The sequence below is a fragment of the Tympanuchus pallidicinctus genome, unplaced genomic scaffold (assembly GCF_026119805.1).
Source record: "Tympanuchus pallidicinctus isolate F22 unplaced genomic scaffold, pur_lepc_1.0 scaffold8, whole genome shotgun sequence".
Taxonomy (NCBI): Eukaryota; Metazoa; Chordata; class Aves; order Galliformes; family Phasianidae; genus Tympanuchus; species Tympanuchus pallidicinctus.
Window position 1 is genome coordinate 49,038,829 of NW_026294802.1, and position 22,211 is coordinate 49,061,039.

At 49.8% G+C, this 22,211-nt stretch overlaps 1 protein-coding gene and 1 long non-coding RNA gene across 3 annotated transcripts in view; one reads left to right on the plus strand and one right to left on the minus strand.

The window, feature by feature from the left end:
* ASTN2 (astrotactin 2) overlaps positions 1 to 22,211 on the minus strand; it is a 257,628-nt gene that overhangs the window by 4,489 nt on the left and 230,928 nt on the right. For both annotated transcript variants that reach the window (XM_052669629.1, XM_052669630.1), the window contains exons 21-22: positions 3,668 to 3,768; positions 2,324 to 2,507 (exon numbers count right to left, since the gene is read on the minus strand). In XM_052669629.1, coding sequence (XP_052525589.1) covers positions 2,324 to 2,507; positions 3,668 to 3,768 — 285 coding nt within the window. The remainder of the gene's footprint in view (positions 1 to 2,323; positions 2,508 to 3,667; positions 3,769 to 22,211) is intronic.
* LOC128074097 (uncharacterized) lies at positions 2,586 to 4,887 on the plus strand. The gene is made up of 2 exons (XR_008202978.1): positions 2,586 to 2,761; positions 3,421 to 4,887. It is a non-coding gene; the product is annotated as an uncharacterized LOC128074097 (long non-coding RNA).

Genomic DNA, 22,211 nt, shown 5'->3' on the forward strand with positions numbered 1-22,211 from the left:
GTCCGGGACTCGATGGCCTCTTATCACAGCCTCCCATCGGTACATTGCATTCCCCTCGGTTCCAGAAGGCAGCTGCTCTGGGGATGCACTGATCTCATGAGGCCTCCCCGGCTGCTGCCCGGGGACCTGCCTGAGGGAAGGAGAGCTGTGAGCCCCACATCCTGACCCTGCTGTTCCTGGTAGCCGCAGGCAGGGGCACAGAGGGAAGATTTTAACCTAATTCTTTCTCCCGCCTCCTCCTAACAGCCAGGCTCTGTTTGCAGTGGTCACAAGGATTGTCCGAAAATACAGTATGAGAAAATAATAAAGAAATCTCCCTGTTGCCATGTCAGGAAACGCTCTTGCTGCACCGATCCAAAGGTCTGAACACACAGTAGCATTAAACCTTCACTGCTTTAGACAGATTCTCTGTTTTGTTGGAACAAATTAACTCTGCGAGACTCATTTGGTGTTTGTAGGAGGAATGGGGGGAGCAGGAAAGGGGTTGTTGTTGCTGAAGGAGACGAGCAGGATGAAGCAAGCCAGGTGCCAAGATGCTGCTGACCACAGAAAGTCCTGGTTTAGGGCCACCTATGAGCTAAGTTTTTAATGTCTCCTTAATGTAAACCGTCTGGTTGGGACATCTGGCTGTCAGCGTGTCTTCTCGCGAGCAGCTGTTTGCAGTAACCTGTGGCTTTCATGGAAACTGGGCTCACGAGGACTCCAGTGTGATGTATTTATTACACGGAGGCAATCAACTTCCCTCTTGTCGCTCAGTTTTATGAGCGAACATTTACTGCGAATCTGAGGCTCATCTGATAAACATTTCAAGGTATGAAAATGAATGTTCCTCTGGGAAGGAGAACAGCCCGTCAATTAAAATCGCGTTACGAGATGGCCTCCCTTGGCAAATCCTCCCCACGTCAGTGCCTCCGCTTCTGTCCCAGCTCCCGGCGATGCTGGGCGGGATGCAGAGCTCTGCTCTTGTCAGTCTGGCATCGACTGCTGCTGCATTTCCCCTTGGCTGCAGGTCACACACTGCTCAAACATGGAGTGGGGGCACACGAGCTCTGCAAGGGATCATCTGCCTGGCGAGGAAGGCAGACAGCAGCCGAATCGACCACTGGCTCCAGATGTAGCTCAGTATGGAGTGCAACAATGCGGGCTATTTAAATGTCACCTTGCAAATCTGGCGGCTCAGTGTAGGTATCAGGGTAGCTAACATGCTGCAATAAGTTGGATCTCAAGTAACAAGGGAAATAAGAAGAGTAAGAAGAGTGTAAGAAGAGGCTGATGGACCCCGGGGGCTCAGTGCAGTTGGAAAGGACAAACGAGTCTGCAGTATCATCAGAGAAAGAGGAAGGCGGTGGGAAGGAAGAGTGGCTCAGCGTCAGGCGCTAATGAGCTATCAAAGAAATTACGACCAAAGTCGTTTCTGTGGGAGGGCAAGCACCAGGCCAGCCTGGATTTATGTCTGTGAGAGGAGGAGCTGTTGTGAAGTGCTGTCATCCTGGTATTATGGACGGATCCTTGCTCGTGTCCAACAAGCAGACAGAAGTCGAGGAGAAAGAAGGAAATTCTTATTCACGGACAGCCCAACCCCTCTCCTCCATCCTTCCCTGTTCCAGTTTGTCAGAGAACAACAAAGAATCATAGAATGGCTTGGGTTGGAAGGGATCTAGTTCCAGTGGTTGTCAACCACCAAATTCAGCACCAGAAAAGACTGCCTAGGGCCCCATCCAAAGTTAGATGAGGATGATTCAAGAGCAGTGTCTACAAAAGCTTCAAGGCTACTTGAATTCTGAAGAGATTGTAACTTGTCCACAGGGTTATGACTTTCTTCAAACACTCCTTGCATGGTACCAGGGACACCACAGCAATGAAAATAAGGACAATCTTCTTAGCACCTACATCAATGAATTGAATTATTGTTACGGGAGAGTGAAGATGGAAAAGGGAACTTTGGAAATATTTACAGCTTGTACAGCAACCATATGGCACAGCGAGGATAAAGATGTGTCAGGTCCAATAGAGATAGAAATCAGCAGAAGGGAAAGTCCATGAAAAATACCTAGCAGAGACAATTTTACCACTTAGAATTTTGCTTAGTTGTTGATCCCCTCTGATAACATCCAAGTGCTGGCTTACACACAGACCACGCACTGTCCCTGATTAAGACCCTCTGGTCTCCCCATGGTGTTCCCAGTACCCTGCAGTACCGCCCACTTCAGCTCTCCCACAAGCATTTATCAAAGACCAAGCAGGGCCTGGTCAACACCATTGGATGGTTAATAACAGGAGGGGACTTCTCTCAGCTATGAGGAGGCAGGATAAGGGTGGGTACCTGGGCCCCAGCTCGTCTTCGCTACGCCAGACAAAGTCTCCAAACTTCTCATAGTGGGAGTTGTAGTGGTGCTGGACTCGGAACAGCATGGAAGCAGAGACCTCCATCAGCGTGTTGTAGGCTGTCTGCTGCTCCTTCCCACTGGTGTAGCCATTATAGAGGTTGTAGATTTTGTCAGCTATTTCTGGAAGAGAGCAGGGGACAAGATTTAATGAGCACAAGTGTAGTGGGAATGCTAAGTTACGGCCTGAAGCAGTGACTGAGCACCTGGTGGGAAGGCAGGGCCAACCCAGGAGAGCTCAGCTGCATGCAATACACCTGAGTAATTGGAAGGGGTGGAGGCAGGATCTATTCCTTCTACGACCTCATTTAAGGGTTGGTAGTGGAGGCAAGGGCACCTCTTGCTGTGTATCCCTGTCTACCTGAGGCCTGCTAAAGGTAAGTAGTTATTTTCTTTCATTTCTGAGGCTGCCGCATTTGGGCTCATTCTTGTTTGCTGGGCCCAAAGACTTTGCTACCCTGCCATTATCATGGTACTTTCCATCCCATTATAGCAATACAACAGGGAAAAAGAACAAGCAGAGAACTCTGAAAAGGGCTGGTGGGAGGTGCTGGGATAGCTGCAAATGAAGCTTGATTTATTGAGCAAGAAGGTGTGTGCTTTTGTTGTAAAAAAAGAGTATTTTTTAAGAAATGAAAAATGTAGAAGACTCTTTTTCTTTCCTCTTCTGTAAAGCCTCTCATTTGCTCATTTTGGAAGTGCTTATCAATAACACTAAACAAAGCATTAATCAAAGCTTTCTTTTGTTTGTTTCCCAAAGTAGAAAGAAAGGAAATAGGTAGCAGGCCTTCTATTCTTTTTTAGACAAGTAATTTAAAACTCAAAAACAGCAAAATGCTTTGGGAAGGAGAGAATGAATTTGACTGATTGGTTTCAAAACTGGGAAATGAAACTATGAAAGTGGTTGATGTCTCCATTTCAAAGTCAACACAGCTGCTACTGCTGTCCCACTAAAGACCCAGAGTTGGATCCCATTCAGGGCTGCCCTTACTTTGCAGGCAGCAATTGCCCTTTTCCATAGGATGTTTGCTGGCAGGTCCCCAGGATCATACGGGGAGCAGACATGATGGCACTGAGCTACGCAGGACCATACAGCCTCCACTACAAGATGTTTGTGATTTGCCATCCATCCCAGCCCCATATCCCTGTGCCCAGGGCTCACTTATAAGAGCTTGTGGTCTGGAAGAGGAGACTGGAGAGGGTTGCAGGTGTGTAATGGATACAGGAGAAGCAAAATTAACAGGAAATGGCTTCTGTCTTGGGAGATGAGGTGCCAGACTGACCTTCTGCCTTGCTGTCATCTACCAGTGGGCAGGCTGTCCTCAGGGTGACCGTGCTCAGCTCAGAGTGTCTCCCTCGTGTGTCCACTGCATACAGAGTGAACCTGGAAAGCAGGAAGGGAAAGAAAAATGTCTTTATCTCCTGGTCTGACACCACCAGATTGTTATGGGAGCTGACTTCATGAGAAGTGAAAAATGTGGTCCTGGCTCCCATCAGTCACTTCTGGCATCTCAAGGGGATGCAAGATGTCTCTGGCTAAGAATAGGAAAGCAAATAGCAAGAGGAGGCATGGGGGTAGGTCACAGCATCCCCGTGCACCAAGGGTGGGCTGCGTGCCATGAGTTGGAGAAGGATGCACACAGCTCTGCATGAGGTGCCGTGCACCCATGCAATGCAGTAACATTGCAGTGCTTGCACCTCCCTGCAGTAATTCTGCCCTAAGTAGGATCTGTGCTGACAAGCGACAGCTCGCACACATCCTGCAAAAGGCCCTTGAGGTTGTTTTCTAGATCATTTCCTCACCAGGGTGTGGCTGGTAAAAGGGTGGGAATGATAATTTCACACTTGAAGCTAATGGAGAGCATCTGACAGTAAAATACAGCTTTTGTGCTGGATAGAGCACTGCATAAACAGGCTGTGGCTGCACGGGATGTCCTGTGATGCTAAGCTCAGAGCTGTGCTCACAATATCAAAGCTCCAAAATGAGAATGCTTCTTTGCAGTGGGGGCAATAATTTTTGCCCACTCTTCCAGAAGGTATAGAATGGTATTTACCCAGCCCAAGCCAGGCATAGAAACCAAAGCTGCTTTTGGCACAGGGTGGGAGCTGGGCACAGAGGTCCCTGAAACAACACAGCTCTACAGTTGTAAGCTGAAAGGGGATTGAGACCCCAAGGCATGTTTACTTAAGGAGTGATCCTGACTCTCAGCATCCTCATCAGGGACAACAGTGATGCCTGCCTCCTCCTCACTCCCAATCAGTGGGCTGCTCCCACATCCCACCAGCAGCTGATAAGAGCTGACATCTGCATGGTAGCAATTCCCACATGGGATGTGCTCTCTCCAAGCAATTAGCATTAGCTCTGTAACAATATTTGCTGACTGAAAGGATGCCAGCAGACTGCCAAGGAACACACTTGTGCATAGGGACAAAGCTGGGGCAGGCAGGAGATGCAAATGCTGCGCTTGCCTAAGGAGATGCTATTTAATTCTTTGGCATGACATCATCTTCCTTAATTTAGAAGGAACGTTGCTCAGAGTGGGAGCATCTCACAAGGATGTCCGTGCTGTGCAACTTCACAAGTACCACACACAGGCTGTTCTCCTGCTATAATTAAGGGACAGCAGCAGAGCAATAGGGGAATTCGAATCCAGGTCAAGAGTGTGAGTGCCAGGCTCTGCAGAGCTGCCATCTCCACTTCTACTGAGCAAGGAGTCTCCTGTGGGCAGATAAGCAGCACAGATTGCTCTCTCTGGGTCCACAAAGCAGCAGTAACTGGGGCACGCAGTGTCAAGAAGGGCACCCCAGGAGTCCTGCAGCTCATCCAACCACCCATCAGCAGGCATTGCTCTTAGAAGAACAGAATCATTAAGGTTGGAAAAGACCTAAGATAACCAAGTGCAACCTCATCCCACCACATCTCCAAGGTTGTGGAAGGCCTCCAGGGACAGCACTTCTCCCTGGGCAACCTGTGCCAATGCATTACCGCTTTATGAGAGAAGAAATGTTCACTAACACCTAATCTGAATCTCCCCGGGAACAACATGAAGCCATTGCCTCTTATCCTATTGCTGTTACTGGATGCAAAGGTTGAGCCCACCTCCCCACAACCTCCTTTCAGGAGTTGCAGAGAGTGATACAGTCTCTCCCAAGCCTCCTCTTCTCCAGACTGACCCATCTCAGCTTCTTCAGCTGCTCCCCATTGCTCTTCTGCTCCAGCCCACTCACAGCCTTGTTGCCCATCTCTGGACACACTCTGTAGTTTCTATGCCTTTCTTGTAGTTAGGGGCAAGCCTCTGCAAGCATGGCAAGCTCTCAGGGGGCTCAACAGGTGGGTTTCTGTTGTGAGCTGACCTCTGTCCCCATGCTGGGTCATTGGCTTAGCTGTGCTGGTTGTGTTTTCCTTTGTAAATGGGTGAGCACAGCTAATGTGCAACCTCTGCTCTGCCTGCGGCAGCTTCATCAAGAAGGCTCCATTATCTGCGAGGTAATCGGTGCCAGAGCACTTCCCTTGAAAACAGCAGACTTTGATGAAAACAATGGTAACAGTCAGCAATTAGTGCCCACGTCACCTATTCCAGCACCCGTGGGTCAGGAGGGATGCGGCTGCCTGGCAGGGGTCACAGTGCATCCCCCATCTGCTGGGGGGGAAGGACCCTTTTGGGCTCTGCTTCTGCCCTCTGCTAACACCAAAGCAAAGAGTGACAGCATCCATAATGGTTCAGGCTGGGTTAAAAAACTGATCCACACACAGGGCCTTCATTTCATCAGATGAGATTGGGGGGGGAAAAAAATATGAAGAAGGCACGCTTAAATGGGAAATCATCAGAAGCAAAATGATTTTGACTCGGTCAAAAGAGAATGCTTTAACTCACATGAAACCAATCCTCTCTGAGTTCCCAGAAGAATGGCTTTGTGCTCCATTCCTTTTGGTGGTGAGGCAGTGGCTCAGGCTGCCCGGAGGTGGTGGTGCCCCATCCTTGCAGCTCAGGCAGGACGGAGCTCTGAGCACCTGACTGTTCGGCGCAGGGAGTTGGATGAGATGGTCCTTAAGATCTCTTCCAACTCAAATGATTTTATGATTCACTCTCAAGGAGAGCTGTTCCGGAATGGGCACCAACAACTTCAGCTCTGGTGGCAGCTGGCAGCCCCAGCAGCACACAGCCCTCTGCCCCTCTCCATTTCTACCCAGCATCTGATCTCAGAGGGCTTTGCCGTTAACATCCAACAGATTGCTCTTGAAGCACTGACAGCTCTGCTTTAGTGATGGCAAACAGATATTTATGAGGTGAAGCATCTCAACCAGGAGAGCCGCAGCAATGTGAGCAGATCGCAAAAGTGGGAGATGATGGTTGCCCACCTCCTTCTCAACCATTTGTCCACCCATCCTCTCTGTGGCAGAATGATCTCAGAGCAGTTGACAGTCCTGCTCAGTGTGCTGGTAATTTTTTCCCTTTATTTGTGGAAATGGATAATCAAGAGAAGAAAGAGCAGAGATCTGTGTCTCTGCTTGCAGTGTCCAAGAGAGACCCATGGCAGCTGTGGGTGAGGTGGGGACATGACCATCCCTGCACAGCATTTTGGATGAAGGCCTCGGCAGGCAGCGAGGCAGCCTGACAACGATGGAGCTGCACCCAACAATGCCAATGGGGCCCTTTGGGAGCCTCTAAGGAAAAATGAGACCAACAAGTGGTTCTGAATTCCAGGCTGGAATGCCATGAGGCAGCTCTGCCCTGGCTCTGCCTCCCCCATACCTAGGAGGTTGGTTTGTGCAGCAGTAAGCATTCCCTGCAATGCTCCTTCATGTGCTCCCTGTGCTCTCGTGTCCTCTCTCCTTTCCCCCAGTGCCCTTAGCATGATCATACATGGATGCTGCCTTTGGAACAATACTAAGACATATTCTGCCCAAAGAGGTTCCAAGGAGCGTTTTACCACTGGATGCACAGATGCTTTTGGCAGAGAGCAGCCCTGCATGCCTGGAAATGCAGCCACCTCAGCAGAGAAACAGCACATCAAGTCCTATAAAATAACACTGCTTAAATGTTTCCCACTACACTGACCAGAAGGAACTTTTAGAGAGAGATAGAAAGCAATTAACATGTGGCCTCGTGAAATGTCAGCAACACCTTCTTTGTAGATACTCCACCCAAAGTTGGCTAAAGCAGGGATTTTATCACTGGGCTCAAGATAGTTCTTGGGGGGAGGAAGAGAAGGCAGGGAAGGGGGGGGGGGGGGGGGGGGGCTAAAGCTTCAGTTCCTGGAATCCAATGATTGTGGAAGATTGTCAATTGAATTTAAAAAAAAAAAAAAAAAAAGAACAATATGTTTCTTGCCTTTCTCAATGCAGAGGAAAAAAAAAAGAAAACAACACAAAAAAACAAAATTCTAAAGGCCCAAAACCACAAGGCTGAGAATGAAACTCCAGAACATGTTCTTTATTTATAGACAACAACGCTGGCTCATAGTTTTTTTAACTCCATCTCACGATGCTGACAATGTTTGAGTGCTTTACTCATCATCCTTATTTGTAGGAAGGCAGATAAGGACTTCTGTGCTGACCTTCCTGGGCTGGCAGTTGATTTCTTCCCATCCTAAGGAGATAACAAACATTTCTGCTGTTCTGTGAAGCTCCACGAGATGCTGAACCACTACGATCTGGCTGGGCTGCAGGGAAAAGGGTCTGAGTCCAATAAATACTACAGCATCTGCCAAACACCCGTGCAAAGTGCTCAAGTGCCTACAAGCTGCTGGCTGCACACACACACAGTGGCTGTGCAAAAACCCAGCTGTGCCACATGAATGGGGGACAGGGCAGGGTGCTGCTCCAGGGCCCAGCATCATGCTGAGATACGGGCCCAGCCTCTGCAAAGTGGTTCAGCCATGATGTGCTCTTGCCAACACTTCTCATTTCCTGGTCCAGCTGAAGGATTGTATTTTAGTTAATCAACTCAGTGATCAGAGAGAACTTAGAAAGGTAAACAAGAGCAACACTCCTCTGAAGGAAACCATCACAGCATCATTAAGGTTGGAAAAGACCTAAGATCCCCACAGCCAACCCCAACCCATCCCACCACATTCACTGACCACATCAACTCAGTGCCACATCTCCACAGTTATGGAACACCTCCAGGAATGGTGACCCCACCACTCCCTGGGAAGACCTGTTGCAGTGCATTACCACTCTTCTGAGGAAAACAAAAGTTAGCTAACGTCCAACCTGAACTTCCCCCAGCACAAATTAAAGCCTTCACCTCTCAATCTAAAGCAAGCAGACATTGAGAAGAGAAGGCTTGTGTGGAAGAAGTGACTTTCCCTGTCCCTTGCTGGCCCCATTTCATGCTGAGAGCTCACACTGTGCCTTTTTGCAGTGCCCGTTGGCAAGGTGGGCTCATACCTCTGCTTGGGGTTAGAGCAAAGCTTCACAAGACACTGGGTGATCCCTGCTGTACCCTTCCACCAATGCCTCCCAGAGCACAGCTGTCAGATGGAGGGAAATAAGTGTCCCTGCACCACATGCCTCAGGTGCTTTTTGGAAGCACATAAAACAGCAACCATCAGATGCTGCCAGCAGGTGCCCGGCTCATGCTTTGGGGCTTTACACCATGGATGGAGGCAGAGCAAAACAAGTCCCATGGAAAGAAGCGCTGCTGTGCTGGACAAAACTGCTGGTGGGGATGAAATGTGGATGAGAGAACAGCTCCCTGGCACTGGAGAGGGACAGCACGCCCAAAGCATCAGTCCTGACATAAAATAACATTCATGCAGTCAGTGTCACAAGTCTGGGGCTTCTGCTCCCATGCTCACACCAAGGACCAAGGGAACACATTCTTATTTTACCATGAAGATCCACAGGAGACCCTCGGGGGTTGGCACCCAAACAGTGCGGATGAGATGATGACGGAAAAAACAGAATCATTGGGAAACTATCATCATAGTAGGAGAGAAGGGAGAGGGGAGTTGGGGATCTGGATTTCTTGGCAGTTGTGTCCTTGCTTTTGTCCTGCAGGCTGTGGAGATGAGAATTAGCAGATGTGCTCACAGAAGCAACGCAGCAAGAACTGGCCAGAATCTTCACCACTCCACTGCCAAGGCCTGGGCAAGGTGTCCCCTCCACCCGGCAAAGTCCCAAACAGCCCCAGCTCACCCAGGAGGGGAATCCCAGTGTTCTTTGGTAGACACAGGCACTTCTGCCTCTAACTAAGCACAAGCAGTTGGCATTCATCTGCCAAATGATCTGCCAAAAGTCAGGTCCCTGTTTTGCTGGGACTCATCCTGAGATGCCACGTAAAGCCCTGGGCACCCCACAGCCTCCTGCCCAAGCTCCACCAGTGTTACACACTTGGAGGTAAGCCATCACTCTGAGGTTTGGCTCTGTTTCTACACACAGACCTGCAGCTGGACACCTTTCAGCTCATCTGAAAGCATTCGCACATGAGTTCAGCACACCAGGTGGGCCTCCAAAAGGACACTGCTTTGGGTTCCTGTGCCTTGGGCTACGTTAGGAGCACAGCCCTCCTCCTCCCATCGTGACTGCAGCTCAGGACATGACAAGGCTGTTCAGAAGGAGAGGGGGAATAAATCAGATTCTTCCTCCCATTGTGCCAGGGAGAAAGGAGAAAGAGGCGGCCTTGGACCCCTGACGAGCTCCACAATGGAAATGTTCGCAGCTCACCATCCCAGCCACTTAACCTACAAATGCTCTGCAAAGCTTGGCCATGGCCAGCCCCGGGGAGATGGGGGGAGAGGGAGGTGGTGACCCTTGGCAAATTAGGAAACGTTCCCCCTCCCAACCTCACAGTCCTTCTAAACAAGAACCAGACACTCCACAGCTCGCTACCCCAGGAGTTCCCCTTGGTGGGGCTTGTTCTCATCCTCCTGGGGGCTTGGCTTCCATCTGGACCGCTGGTTGAAATCCAGCCCAGACTGGTAGCGACTTCAAAAGCCAGTGTCATCTGAGGAGTGGTGGGTGGTCTATGTCAAACGAGTTGATGGCTCTCTGTTCTTATATAAGCCACCACAATAGGGCCTCCTAGTTGAGAGCCCGAGAAGAAAGGCGACGGGTCGCACCGACCGCCGCTGGTCGGCACGGGGAGGCTGCGTGCTCCCCGCCAGCACAGCCCATCTCCACTGGGTTTGTCCCCCAGCATCGCCTGCCCTAGGCATCAAACAAAGCCAAGGCTGCCAACAATAAAGGCACACAATGGGGCTGGGAGGTGGGGGATGCCTCCGTTCACAAAACCCAAGGCAGATCCAAGCGAGGGGAGGCTGTACCCTGCACTGCTCTGTCCCCACCGTGCACCCAGCAGAAGGATGCTGGCCAGGTCCCGGTCCCTGCTGGCTGGAGGGGACACGGTTCTCACAGCTCCAGTGGGGCCGGGGTGCTGGTGGGGGAGCAAAACAAATAATAAAAACAAAATCCCAGTAAGTACGTTAGAATTCGTTTGAAGTGCAAGGGAGCTTTCAGGCAGGGTTATGTACATCTCCCAGCCCGGCGTGATTTACACATTCCTTGCGAGCAAAGGAATCTTACCCGATTTGAAGTAAAACAGATGTTTTGGGTTTTTCTACACCACCCCCCACCCCCTTTTAATCATTTCTTTATTGAAATGGTGGCTATATGGCCGAGCAGCCCTGACAGCGAACTCTGCTACCCCCAGATGGCCTCTGAGGGGCTAGACCCTGCTTCCACAGCACAGAGCCACTGCACTCCTGTGACAGAGCATGCAGTAAGCTGGGTCAGTGAAGTGCCCAGAAGCGATGCTCCAGAGGCATCATCCCTCCTGCAGGCCTCCTCCCCTGCTTTTTGCTGCAGGAGCAAGGATTGCAGCTCCCAAAAGCTGTTCTGAGCTGACACCCTGCTCCTCCATCCTGCACATGAGCTCAGGTAAGGGCTCCAGCACTGTTTCCATCAGCCCCAGCCCAAGGGATTTGCTGTGCATGGTGACCCTACACCCTAAAACCACAACTCACCCTGGCTGTGATCTATTCACAGAGGTATTTTGGAAGCAAAGCCTGGATGATGCCCAGCACGATCAATGGGAGGGAAGCACACGAGCTGTGATCCTCTCACTTCCCAAGTGAAACAGTCCAGCACAGGGGATGGAGCTTCTCTCTTGGTTTCAGCACTGTGTCATCTCAGCCAAGTCACTTTTCCCCTATTTTTGTCCCTTTTTTCCACCCAGTAGTCATTTGGGGAAGCAACTTTGTTTTCCCAGGAGGATGCCCAGCACTGAGTGCAATGGGGACTTCTGAGCATCGACTGACACTGTGAACTACCAGCACAGCCATGCCCTCAAATTTACACTCATAACAACTCATGGTTGGTAGCAAACTCATCCAGCTCCCCATCTTTTCTTTCTCTCTCTTCTTCTCCCTCCCCCTTCCATTTTCTCTCAAATCCTGTTGTTATTTCTCACTACTTCGTTGGTGGCAGGGTGGGAAGGCTTTTTGTGACACATTCACGTACCGTTGGGACTCACTCCCATTCCCGTCTGGTACACGCGATTGCACAAGAGAGAGAAACAAACGGGGATGAGGAAATGCATGTTTATGAGAGGCAGTGCTGTCATCGTGAGTAAGGGACCCCCCGCAACAGAGTCGGCCTGGGAGCCGCTTGAGAGTTTCCATTCTCTCCTAACACTCCATTCATGCCTCATTTCATACCTCCCTGGGGGCTGCACGACTGGCTGTGGTCCCACTGCATGGCGCAGGGCTCTCCCCCCACTTCTGGGGGATTCGCTGCAAGTGGGGAGAGAGAAGTAGTTGTCTCGTAAAGATAATGAATTGAGAAAGAGCAGCACCCTTCGCTGTTGCATGAGCTCCTTGTTCCCCTCCTGCAATGGAATGAGCTCTCCCTGCAGCATCCTCTATGCCCACTCCTCACAGTGCAGAATCATCTAAGCTAGAAAAGACCTCCAATATCACCAAGTCCAACTCATCCCACCATGCCCACTGATGTTACTGCTCAGTGCCATATCTCCACCATTCTAATGCCTTCAGAGACGGCGACTCCACCACCTCCCTGGGCAGCCCATACCAATACCTCCCCTCCCTGCTCCCCTTCTCCTAGCCCTCCCCATGCACGGCTCTTCATCAGTGAAAGGCTTCACATTAGCACGGACCTTCCCTACTAAGTGTGCTGCAGTCACAGCAACAAACAGCTCCTGACCCATCAGGGAATCCTCCACATAATGCTGTAACATGACGGAAGGCACAGCAATGACAGAAGGGCAGCAAAGTCCCAGGCAGCAACAAGTGAGGATTTGCTCAAACTCAACAGCCATAGGCACAGAAACAAAGGAAAGAAGCTGCTTACCTTCAGAAGGCCTCAGGTACACAGCAATCTTCGGAAAAAAAAAAAAAAAAGAAAAAAAAAAGAAAAAACAACAAAAAAACAGAACTTCAACCCTCCCCCTGCCAACCCTTAAATGAGGTCTGGGAAGGGGGGTGGATTCTGGCTCCACCCCTTCTGGTCACTCAGCTGAATTGCATACACCTGTGCTGCCCTTGGTTGGCTCTGCTTCCCACCAGGTGCTCAATCACTGTTTCAAGCTGTGACTTTGCATTTCTGCTACAAACACAAACCATATTGCTACCTGATCAGAGACAGCCACTGGTACATAACCCTGACTGCAGCCATCTAGAAGAGTGAGAGATCCTGTAACAGTGCTATTAATGATTCAGGGACACACTTCATTGGTGGATGAAACCCCCAGGAACGTCCCTGCATGCCACCAGGACGGCCACCACACAAGGCTGGGACGTGTTCCCCTCCCAGCACGTGCTGCAGAGCTCCCAGCAATGTGGTTGGATCCCTCTCCCCAAACAAGTGGGTATTAACGAAAACAAAAGCAATTGCCTGTGCGTGCACACTACAACCCACTTGGATCCCCCTCCCTTCTGTTTCTGTATCCCCCTGTGTCTCCGCACACCTCAATTTCATTATCTCTGATCTTGAGCTGCCTGTTACACACTTTTTGCCAACATAAATATTTAAACCCTGCACATTGCACAGAAAGGCCCTTGTGGAGTTAATGCTTCATCTCGAGTTTCCTCTTAGAAAACAATCCCACGTACAGCAGGTACAAAGTATGGGTAGAGCTGAAAGCCAGAAGGGGGTCTGCAAGGGCTGGGGACTGCAGGGTGATTTTACGTGGTGTGGGGTTGTGCTAAGCTATTCATTCCTGCTACTGGTATGGAAAAGCTCCCAGAAAAGAGGTGCCCCAGTTCCGAGCTGATGGACTGGACAGACACACCACCAGTCCTTGTCACACATCTCCACGCATGTGGGTCCAGGACAGATGGACACCATGCCCCATGGGGACAGAATACTGAGTTTTACACGAACCCTAGGGGCTTCCACCAGCCTCCCACATGTTGCCTTGATGGCCATGAAGCAGGTTGAGCCAGTGGACAACAGACAGAGTCCAGCTTCTGTCTCAATTTACTTTATGGGCACAAAAGCAAGGAGAGCAGCACTGATGCGACTCTTGGCAGCAACGCAGCCTTATTCTGGTCCAGCTAAGATCACAATTAGGGAAGAAGCTGCAGCTATGGAGACAGCAACTGGCACTGGAGAGCAGTCTGCCTGTGCTGGGACACTCCTCAGCCCTTGGCTGTGCATGATGGATGCTCCGGGAGGAAAAGAAATACTGCGCAGGACAGAAGCACAACTTGTGGCAGCCCTAATAGCTTGGAACACTTTCCCTCATGCCTTTAGGGTGACGTGCTGAGGGGCACTGAAGAAGTGTTCTGGTTCAGGGTGCTTGTTCCTGCCCATCACTTCCCGGGGAGTGCGTGCAAGGCGCATCCCAGCATCCTGGCTCCGCAGCAAACACAAAGCTGACACGGAAGGGCTGGAAGCCTGTGATGTTGCAATGACGCAAACCAGACAGAAAAAAAAATAATATGAAAGCATCCCAGCCCAGCAGCAGGCATTTCTGCTTGGGGTTGTGCAACAAGATTAAGAGCTGAGGCTGTTTCCATAAATACGGGGCAGTAGGAGATGCTCAGAAGGAGAAGATGATGCCAGGGGTTGGTGTGTACAGATGTCGCTCAGGTCCCTGCTCTATGCACAGCCCTGGGGCTTCCCCAGCAGAAATCAAGAGCAGCAAATATGGAAGGAAAGCAATAGATTCTGATTCAAAGGTTGAGCACCCCAGAAGGTCTACAGCCCCATGGGTCAGCAACAAGCTGCCCAAACAATGGCCTCAGCCATTTGGCAACCATCCACCAGTGAAGGCAGCCTTCTTGATCTGGGCACAACTCCTATGGTGACAGATCTCCACAGCTCCACCAGCTCACGCAGGGACGAGAGGACCACTGCCCTCCTATGCCTTACAGCCTTCACTCCCTGAACAAAGAGCAGTCCTCACCCTCTATGTCTTTTCTTAGAAACATTTAAATTATGACATAAGCTTTGGCTCCAAGGGATTTCAGTGAAAGCCTGGGTATTTTCTTTCCTCTTTTCATAACAGAAACCATATTGCTGTATAATCAAATTTATCTCAGTCCTGATGAGAAGAGGGAAGTGTGTATGTGTGTGAGGTGACCAGCAGTGATGAGGACATGTGTAGCTGGGGACTCTGCTCCTCAAGGCAATATACCTGTCCTTGGCAGTCCAAGGTGGCAAAGGACTGGAGCAGTAGGCAGCCAGGATCTGCCAAGCTCAGATTACGGGACAGAAAGCCAAGAAGTAGCATCCCTCATGAATCTCATCCTTACCTTCTGCTGCCACACTGGGCTTCCTGCCATGGGCTGCAAGGGCATCATCTGATCAATAAGGGAGGAGCAGTTTGCATACAGTGACAGGGAGACCACAGTGAATGATGTCACTCAGCCCCAAGTGAGATGCTCTAGTCAGTGCATTTCATCTCTTCAAGCTCTCTGTCAACAGCTATTGAAGCAGCCTTCTGGACACTTAGCAAAGGTCATTTTTAACACTTCTCTTCTACAGGTGGAAAAGCTCAGGAAAAAGCAGCTATTTCCAGGGTACTCAATGAATTTGAGTGTCTCCACTTTACGCCAATCAAATCCATCACAAATTCAGCAGAAGTCAACAGGAGTTTTGAGGATGATGCTCTCAAATTAGAGGTGCCCAAATTTTGCAAACCTAGTTTCAGCAGTAGCCACTTGGCTACTTGAGCACTAACATAGCCTGAGACAGGCAGTGAGGGCTCTGAACCCGTGCAGCGGAGAGATTCCTGTTGTCTTAGCACATAGTGAAAGAGCTCCCAAAATGTGGGATCTGCTTTTAAGCAAGAGTTAAGCTGCAGCTGAGGGGTTGCAGGCTATGCCTTATGACATTCCTGCTGCATCATCTGAGCCCAAGGCTAACCACGGTCTTGGAAAATACTACATCCTATCACTGCAGAAGGATCTGGGTCAGGCCCAACCAGCCTGGAGATGCCCAGGTGCACTCAGAACCTTCAATATACCCTGCTAAGGAGCTGAAGAAAGGAAAAGCTGAAAAGAGAAAAATACAAAACTCGTTGGTGTGAAAGAATCACCAAACCCAAGGAACAACTCGAAGGCCACTTTCAAAGACCTACTGCGAATGATCCAGATCCTAGAGGCAAAAAGCCTCCAGGCTGTGGAAAGAACGATGCACAGGTAGGATATTGAGCCTTATGTTTTCACTTGGATCAGTGTCGTCTTTTAAGCTTGACATCTCCAGCCTCTGGGAGCTGATTTAGTCCGGGTACAGCTCTGCCTTCAGATCAACCCTGTGGGTGCAGTTGTACCCGAACAGCAAAGTCTCAGAGCAGCTTGTCATATCCTTCCTGTTGTGTATTTATGGGTAAAGCTGAGCTGCTTTTTGTTTCTCCTGAGGCTGGAATTAGGCTATAAAAAACTTGAATTATCTGCAAAGATCAGGCTGAGCTGCTACAGGGCCACTGAGCCCTGGCAGCAGAGGGGGAACTGCAGCTGGCAAAGCGGCACTGCTGCTGTGCAGAAAGGTCATCCTGCTATCAGATTGGCTCTGCTAGGGAAAAAGAAACACACTGAGGGCAAGAACGAAGGAGAGTGTGAGACATCAAATAAGTCTGCAGCGTTTTCAGGGACATGCCTCGACTTCCTTGATGTCAACTCTCAGATCTACAGCCCAGACCACCCAAGGACGTTAAGAAGATGAGGCCCCACTTTTGTGTATGATATGTTGCACAGCCTCTGGGTAAAGAAACAACTCTCTGACGTGCTCTCCTGAAGAGAGGGGCTTGGGTGAAGTGTGAGTGAAGGCATCCCGTGGCTCTCCATTCAGCTCTAGCCCAAGGCATACTGCTGCTTCCTGCCTCAGTTTCCCCTGCTAAGAAATGGTCAATAAGAACAAAACCTCTTGTCCATGTCCTGACTCGCTTCTCCTGTACAATATAAAGGAAACATGCACTGCAAGCAGTACAATCCTTCTGTCCTAGAAGGGAAGTGGGTCCAAACCCCAACACTGCTGTAAGAATCAAATCAACACTGTCCTCAGCTTTCCAGTCTTAAGAAAACAAAGTGCTATGCAACATGGAGAACTGAAGAACAAACCAAAGGGCTCCAACACAGCAGCACAATGCAACTTTTGCTAGCTTAGAGGCAAATCAAAGCCAGCAGTATCTGTGCTGGTATTTATATTGCATCTCTTGTAGTTGCTCTGCCATTAGTCATTAGGATAAGACTTGGACAGATCTATGTTAGTGGCATTAGGTTTCTACACACAGGGAGATAAAAATACTCTCCAAGTCCATAACTGTAAGGGGTGAGTAAATTCATGATGGGGAAGAGGTGGAACAGCAGAGGTCCATTTGCTTACCAGCAGACCAACAGGCCAAACCCCTCCTCTCCACCCCACTGCCATTTCCAGGAAGAATCCCCCATTTGCACACTTCTCCAGATGCAATTCCCTACCAACCATCAGGCTGTGGCTCCCCCTCCTCCTCCTCGCTCCCTCCACCCGCCGTCCTCCCATTGCCCAGAGGACAGATGCAACTGGGCCTGGGCCCAGCCAAGGCTGGAGCTTGGGTGCCAAGAGATTTCAGAACAAAACCACCAAGAATGTTATTTCAATCCGGATGTCCTGAGGAAAGGGTGGGGAGGAGCTGGCCGCAGGAGGCAACAAAGGCTGTTCTGTTTCTCTTTGTGGCACGAGGTGGGAGCAAAAGCAGAGAATTTGGGAAGGATAATTTGGCTTTTCCAACAAAAAGTGAGGAGATGTTCATGTGCTTGGCAGGTCACAGGGAGAAGGCTCCACAGAAGTCAGCAGAAAGGCAGCTCCTGATGCCAGATCTGTCCCAGGCAGCTGGACACCGTTAGGAGATGGATGTGAAGAGGATTGAAGGACATACCCAACTTTTAGAATGGCAACGGCAAGTGTTGGAACAGACACACTGCAGTAGCTCCTGGAGGCCCTGCTCTGAGTCAGCCAGGCTGGGGTGGACACAGACACAGTCATAGAACCGTCTGAGTTGGAAGGGACCATTAAAGGCCATCTAGTTCAGCTCCCCTGAAATGAACACCTACAGCTCAATCATGCTGCTCAGAGCCCTGTCCATAGCAAGAACAGCTTCTAACCTGAGCTCATAGCCCAAAGGAACAGAAAAACAGAGGGAGTGAGACAAAGGGGATCTGCTCACATCACCCCACGGAGCAAATGGTAAAGTTGGGAAGAGCCTCTTGCACCTTGCCTGACATGATGGAAGCAGGAATGTCTTTCACATGGCTCCCATACATGTATGCTTCCACACAGGGTGGTAATAAAAGACATCAACGTCGGAAACTTCAACAAGAGTCCAACATGCATGGGATGTCATTGACATTAGCAGAGACTGTCTCCTCACTGTGCTGAGCCTCTGTCCTCCTTGTACAGACCAGGTCCCAGGGGACCAATCTTCCTCCACTACAGGGATCTGCACAAAGTCCACGTGGGCTCAGACTGCTCTGTGTTGGATTTACTTCAGCAAAAAAAAAACGCACATCCAAGCCAATGTGTGGGCAGCCTGGTTCTGAAGTAACCCTGGTCTGCTGAGAAAGGAAGAGCCAGAAGTCAGAAGGTGGGATTTAGCAAGCACTTGTTCAACTCCTGAGTTGCCTGGCTTGAGTTTCTGCAAGCCAGGAATGCCTGAGAAGAAACTACAGCCATACATTGCTTAACTTCAGGAAGCTGGAAAGCATGTGGAATAGAAGAGGTAGATTCAGTGAAGCAGCACAGCTCCTGTGCACGAGGGACTCAGCCAAGGGCTGTAACAGATGTGTTTTAACCCATGCCACTGAGCTATTTGGGATCTGTCTCTGATTTCTCCAGCACTCATTCATGTGTCTTCCTGACGGAAGACCAACAATAACAATTAGTATCATATAAGGAGCAGCAGACTGTTGCCAGCATTAGCAGACACTTGAGCACCAAGGGTTTCCATTCCACTTTTTATCCCAGCTATGCATACGGCAGAGGTCACTCAACATTAATCAGTCTTGTTCTGAGCCAGCTCCTTCAGTGCGTTCAGCTTTGCTGAATTGCAATCGCTGTCTCTCAGTGCTACAAAGGATCCCAACATTCAACCACTTTGTCTCCTTCCTTACACCCACCCAAAAGAAGTGTTTTCACTGCGTGATGACAGGCTAAGCCCAGCCATGCTGGAGGTGGCCTCCAGGCCAACAGGCATCCGTGCTGGCTGAGCAGGGCATGTGGGTCTTGGCCAGGAGCCTTGCGTTGCTGCTCTGAGCTCTAAATCCACCTCCATCCCATTGGAGGACCTGACCTTCATCCACCTTCCCAACATTTCTGAAACTCACTCTCCCAGATTCCCTGGGCTGGTTTGGGATCACACATGGGAAACCTATGTGGGCCAGCAAAGGGAAGGTAAATTTGAGCTCCTTGTCAGCGCATGAACACACTTCCTAAGAAAGGCTCTGGGAGGGATCCTGATGACTTCCATATTATTTCCAGTAAATTTTGTGCTGATTCTTGGCACAAACACCGGAAATGAATAGGCTAGGTCAGGAATGTAAATAAAGCGAAACATTGGGATTTAATCTAATCTATAATTATAGTATCTGTGGTGCAGGGAAGAGGTTGGTGACTGCAGCTCCATAGAGGAGCCAGAGGGGGGGTTTATTTCCCTTTCCAAATGTTCCATTTCTGGCTCTTGGTGTTTCCCCAAGCATCTGAAACAATCGTGCTGGGTTGGCAGGGCTGCTTTCCGGCAGCCCATCAGGTACAGCTCAGCAAAGAGGCATCCCCAGGCACCCAGGGGATGGGGAGGCGAGAAGCTGAGATAGTTGAGCTGGACTGGAGGCTCAGGGAGGCTGTGGGACGCACAAGGGAAGCTTCTGTCTCAGCAGCAAAGAGCACTGTTGGGTTTGTAGGCTGTTGATCTACGTAAGGACCATGCGCTATGCAAGGTCAGTCCTCCAGGCTGAATTTAACCTCCACGTGTGGGCATCCACATCAACCATATACCTCAGCCAATGGCTACATATAGCCTTGATGAAGTGGACTACTTTCCATCATCTCAACCCCAGTGTCCTACAGGCAGGGGAAAGAAAAGGGCTGACAGGAAACATATGTCTGTCAGTCTGAAACTGCAAAGGACAAAGAAATCAGTTCTCCTTTTGTTAGTGCGTGTTTTCAAATTACAGAAGTCTCAAAAGCAGAGGAATCAATCCGACTGCTTGTTTGCTTGTTTGTAGAGCATTTTTTTGGATTTGTTTTTCATGTGCAAGCCCAGCTTTGATCTCAGGGTGGTAATATGCCAAACAAGTGGCCAACAGAAGTGAAACTGCCGTAGGTACTACAGAAGAAATGGGACAGGACATCAGATGCATTTACAAAGCAGAAGAGACTCCCATGATCTCACAGCCCCCCGCCTCAGTGGTACCCTCAGACTACTGAACAAGCAAAAGCATTTGCTTTTGAAGAGCTCCAATGCTGCAGGATCTGTGTGCTCGCCTACCAGCCTGGAGAAAAGCACAGATCCCTGCCGAGCTGCTACAATCAGGATTAATACCAGCTTGGAGCCTTCCAACAAAGCTATTTTTTTTTCCCCACAAAAACAAATGAAACAAGCAGAAGAAATTCAATTTCAGAAGTGACCTCGTGCCCGTGTTTCTGTTGTTGTTATGTCCACGCGGGCTCAGAACAGAGTGTTAGCCTCACATTTCACTGTTCTGGCTTTCTTCATGCTGTGTCGCAACTGTATGGACATCTGAACAGAAGAATATTTAATGTGTGTACTTATGTATCTGAGAATGCACAGATGCTAAGTAAACACGTTCTGGTTGGCTCTCAGGCTGGAGCAAACGTGTGTGCACTGGATGTGCAAGCACAGCAGGGTTTGCAAACACATTGAGCATAGGAGTGTTGGTCCAGGCAGGTGTCCTGGTGCACACAGCAGCAGATGCTGAGCAAAGGGGGATGTGGTGTGTGTGTGCACATGTTTTGCATGGCCAAGAAAGCAGGTCTGTGCCCCACACATGCCAGCACATACGTGTGCCTGTACATATGCATGTCAGCGTGAACAGTCCTGAAAATTGGACGCCAAGCCCTGCTGAGCATGAGCTAGTGGACAGAGCCAATGCATCTGTGCATCACCCTGTCCTCTCCCAGCAACTCTGCCCTGTCTCTGCAGAAGTAATAGGGCCAAAGCCTTCAGGTGCCAGGGGACTGATGCCTGCTGGCTCCCCATGCAGAGCTGCTGTCCCTCGCCTTGAGACACCTGCCAGGAGCAAACCCAGGACACAGGGCATCGCCAAGCCCTGCTTGTCCCCACCACAGCAGTGTGACGCAAGACCTTGAAGCAGAAGCCTGGCTTTGGCCACAGGGATGACACAACCCTGAACAAAGCCTCCCACCCAAAGCTCTCCTAGCCCTCTATAGCCATCAGGAATTAGATCACAGAGCCCCCAAAGAGACGAGTGAGCGCAATTATCCCTGCCCAGCAGATGGGGAAGATGATCTAGCAGTGTGGGCTGCCAAGCAGCCAGATCTCCTGGCTCCCAACCCCACACCCCCCATCCAACCCAGCAGCTCGTCCCGCGCCTGGCGCTTTGGCAGCTGCAATCGCTGATAGCTCACAACCTACTTTATGGGCAGTGGGTCATTAGCGAGCTCTGCACTTGTTCCAGGCTTTCCCTGGCACCTTTTCAGAGCGACTCAGTTCCCAGTGATATTAATAATTATATTTATCCATTATAGATATTTAACAAGAAAACATTTAAAATGACGAAATGGAGAGAGGAGCCTTCTCCTGGACGCCACTCTACTTGAGAGATACAAAATAAAGGCTTTGCCATCTTTGGAGGCTGTCAACATATTTAACTTCAGGGCGGTGGAGGGGGAGGCAAAGGGAAAGTATTAATCAAGATCTTAAAAAGTTCTCGCTGACAGACCATTTGCCAGCTCTTGCTTTAACTGCTTTTGTGGTCCCATAAAAAGTTTCATTACTCACTGCAAAATGTGTTTTAATTATTACAGTCGCTCTGACATTAAGCTCTGGATGTTTCTCTCTTGCTTACTCTGTCTCTCCTTCATCTCCTTGCCTCCTTTTTATTCCTCTTCTTTTTTTCTTTTTTTTCCTCTTCTCTGACTCTCCCAACTCATGCCATCCCCCACAGGACAGAGGATGCCACGGCTAGAGAAGAGTCTGAAGATCTCAGCTCTCCAATGGGAGAGAGCTGACTGAATTCCTTGGCATCGTCCTTCCCACAGACTTCAGCATTTTGGGACCTCTTGGATAGAATCATTAATAACAGAAACACAAAATGGCTCCAGTTGGAAGGGACCTCAAAGGCCATCCAGTTACAACAACCTTGCCAAGGGATATAGGCTGCAAAACTCCTCAGCATCACAAG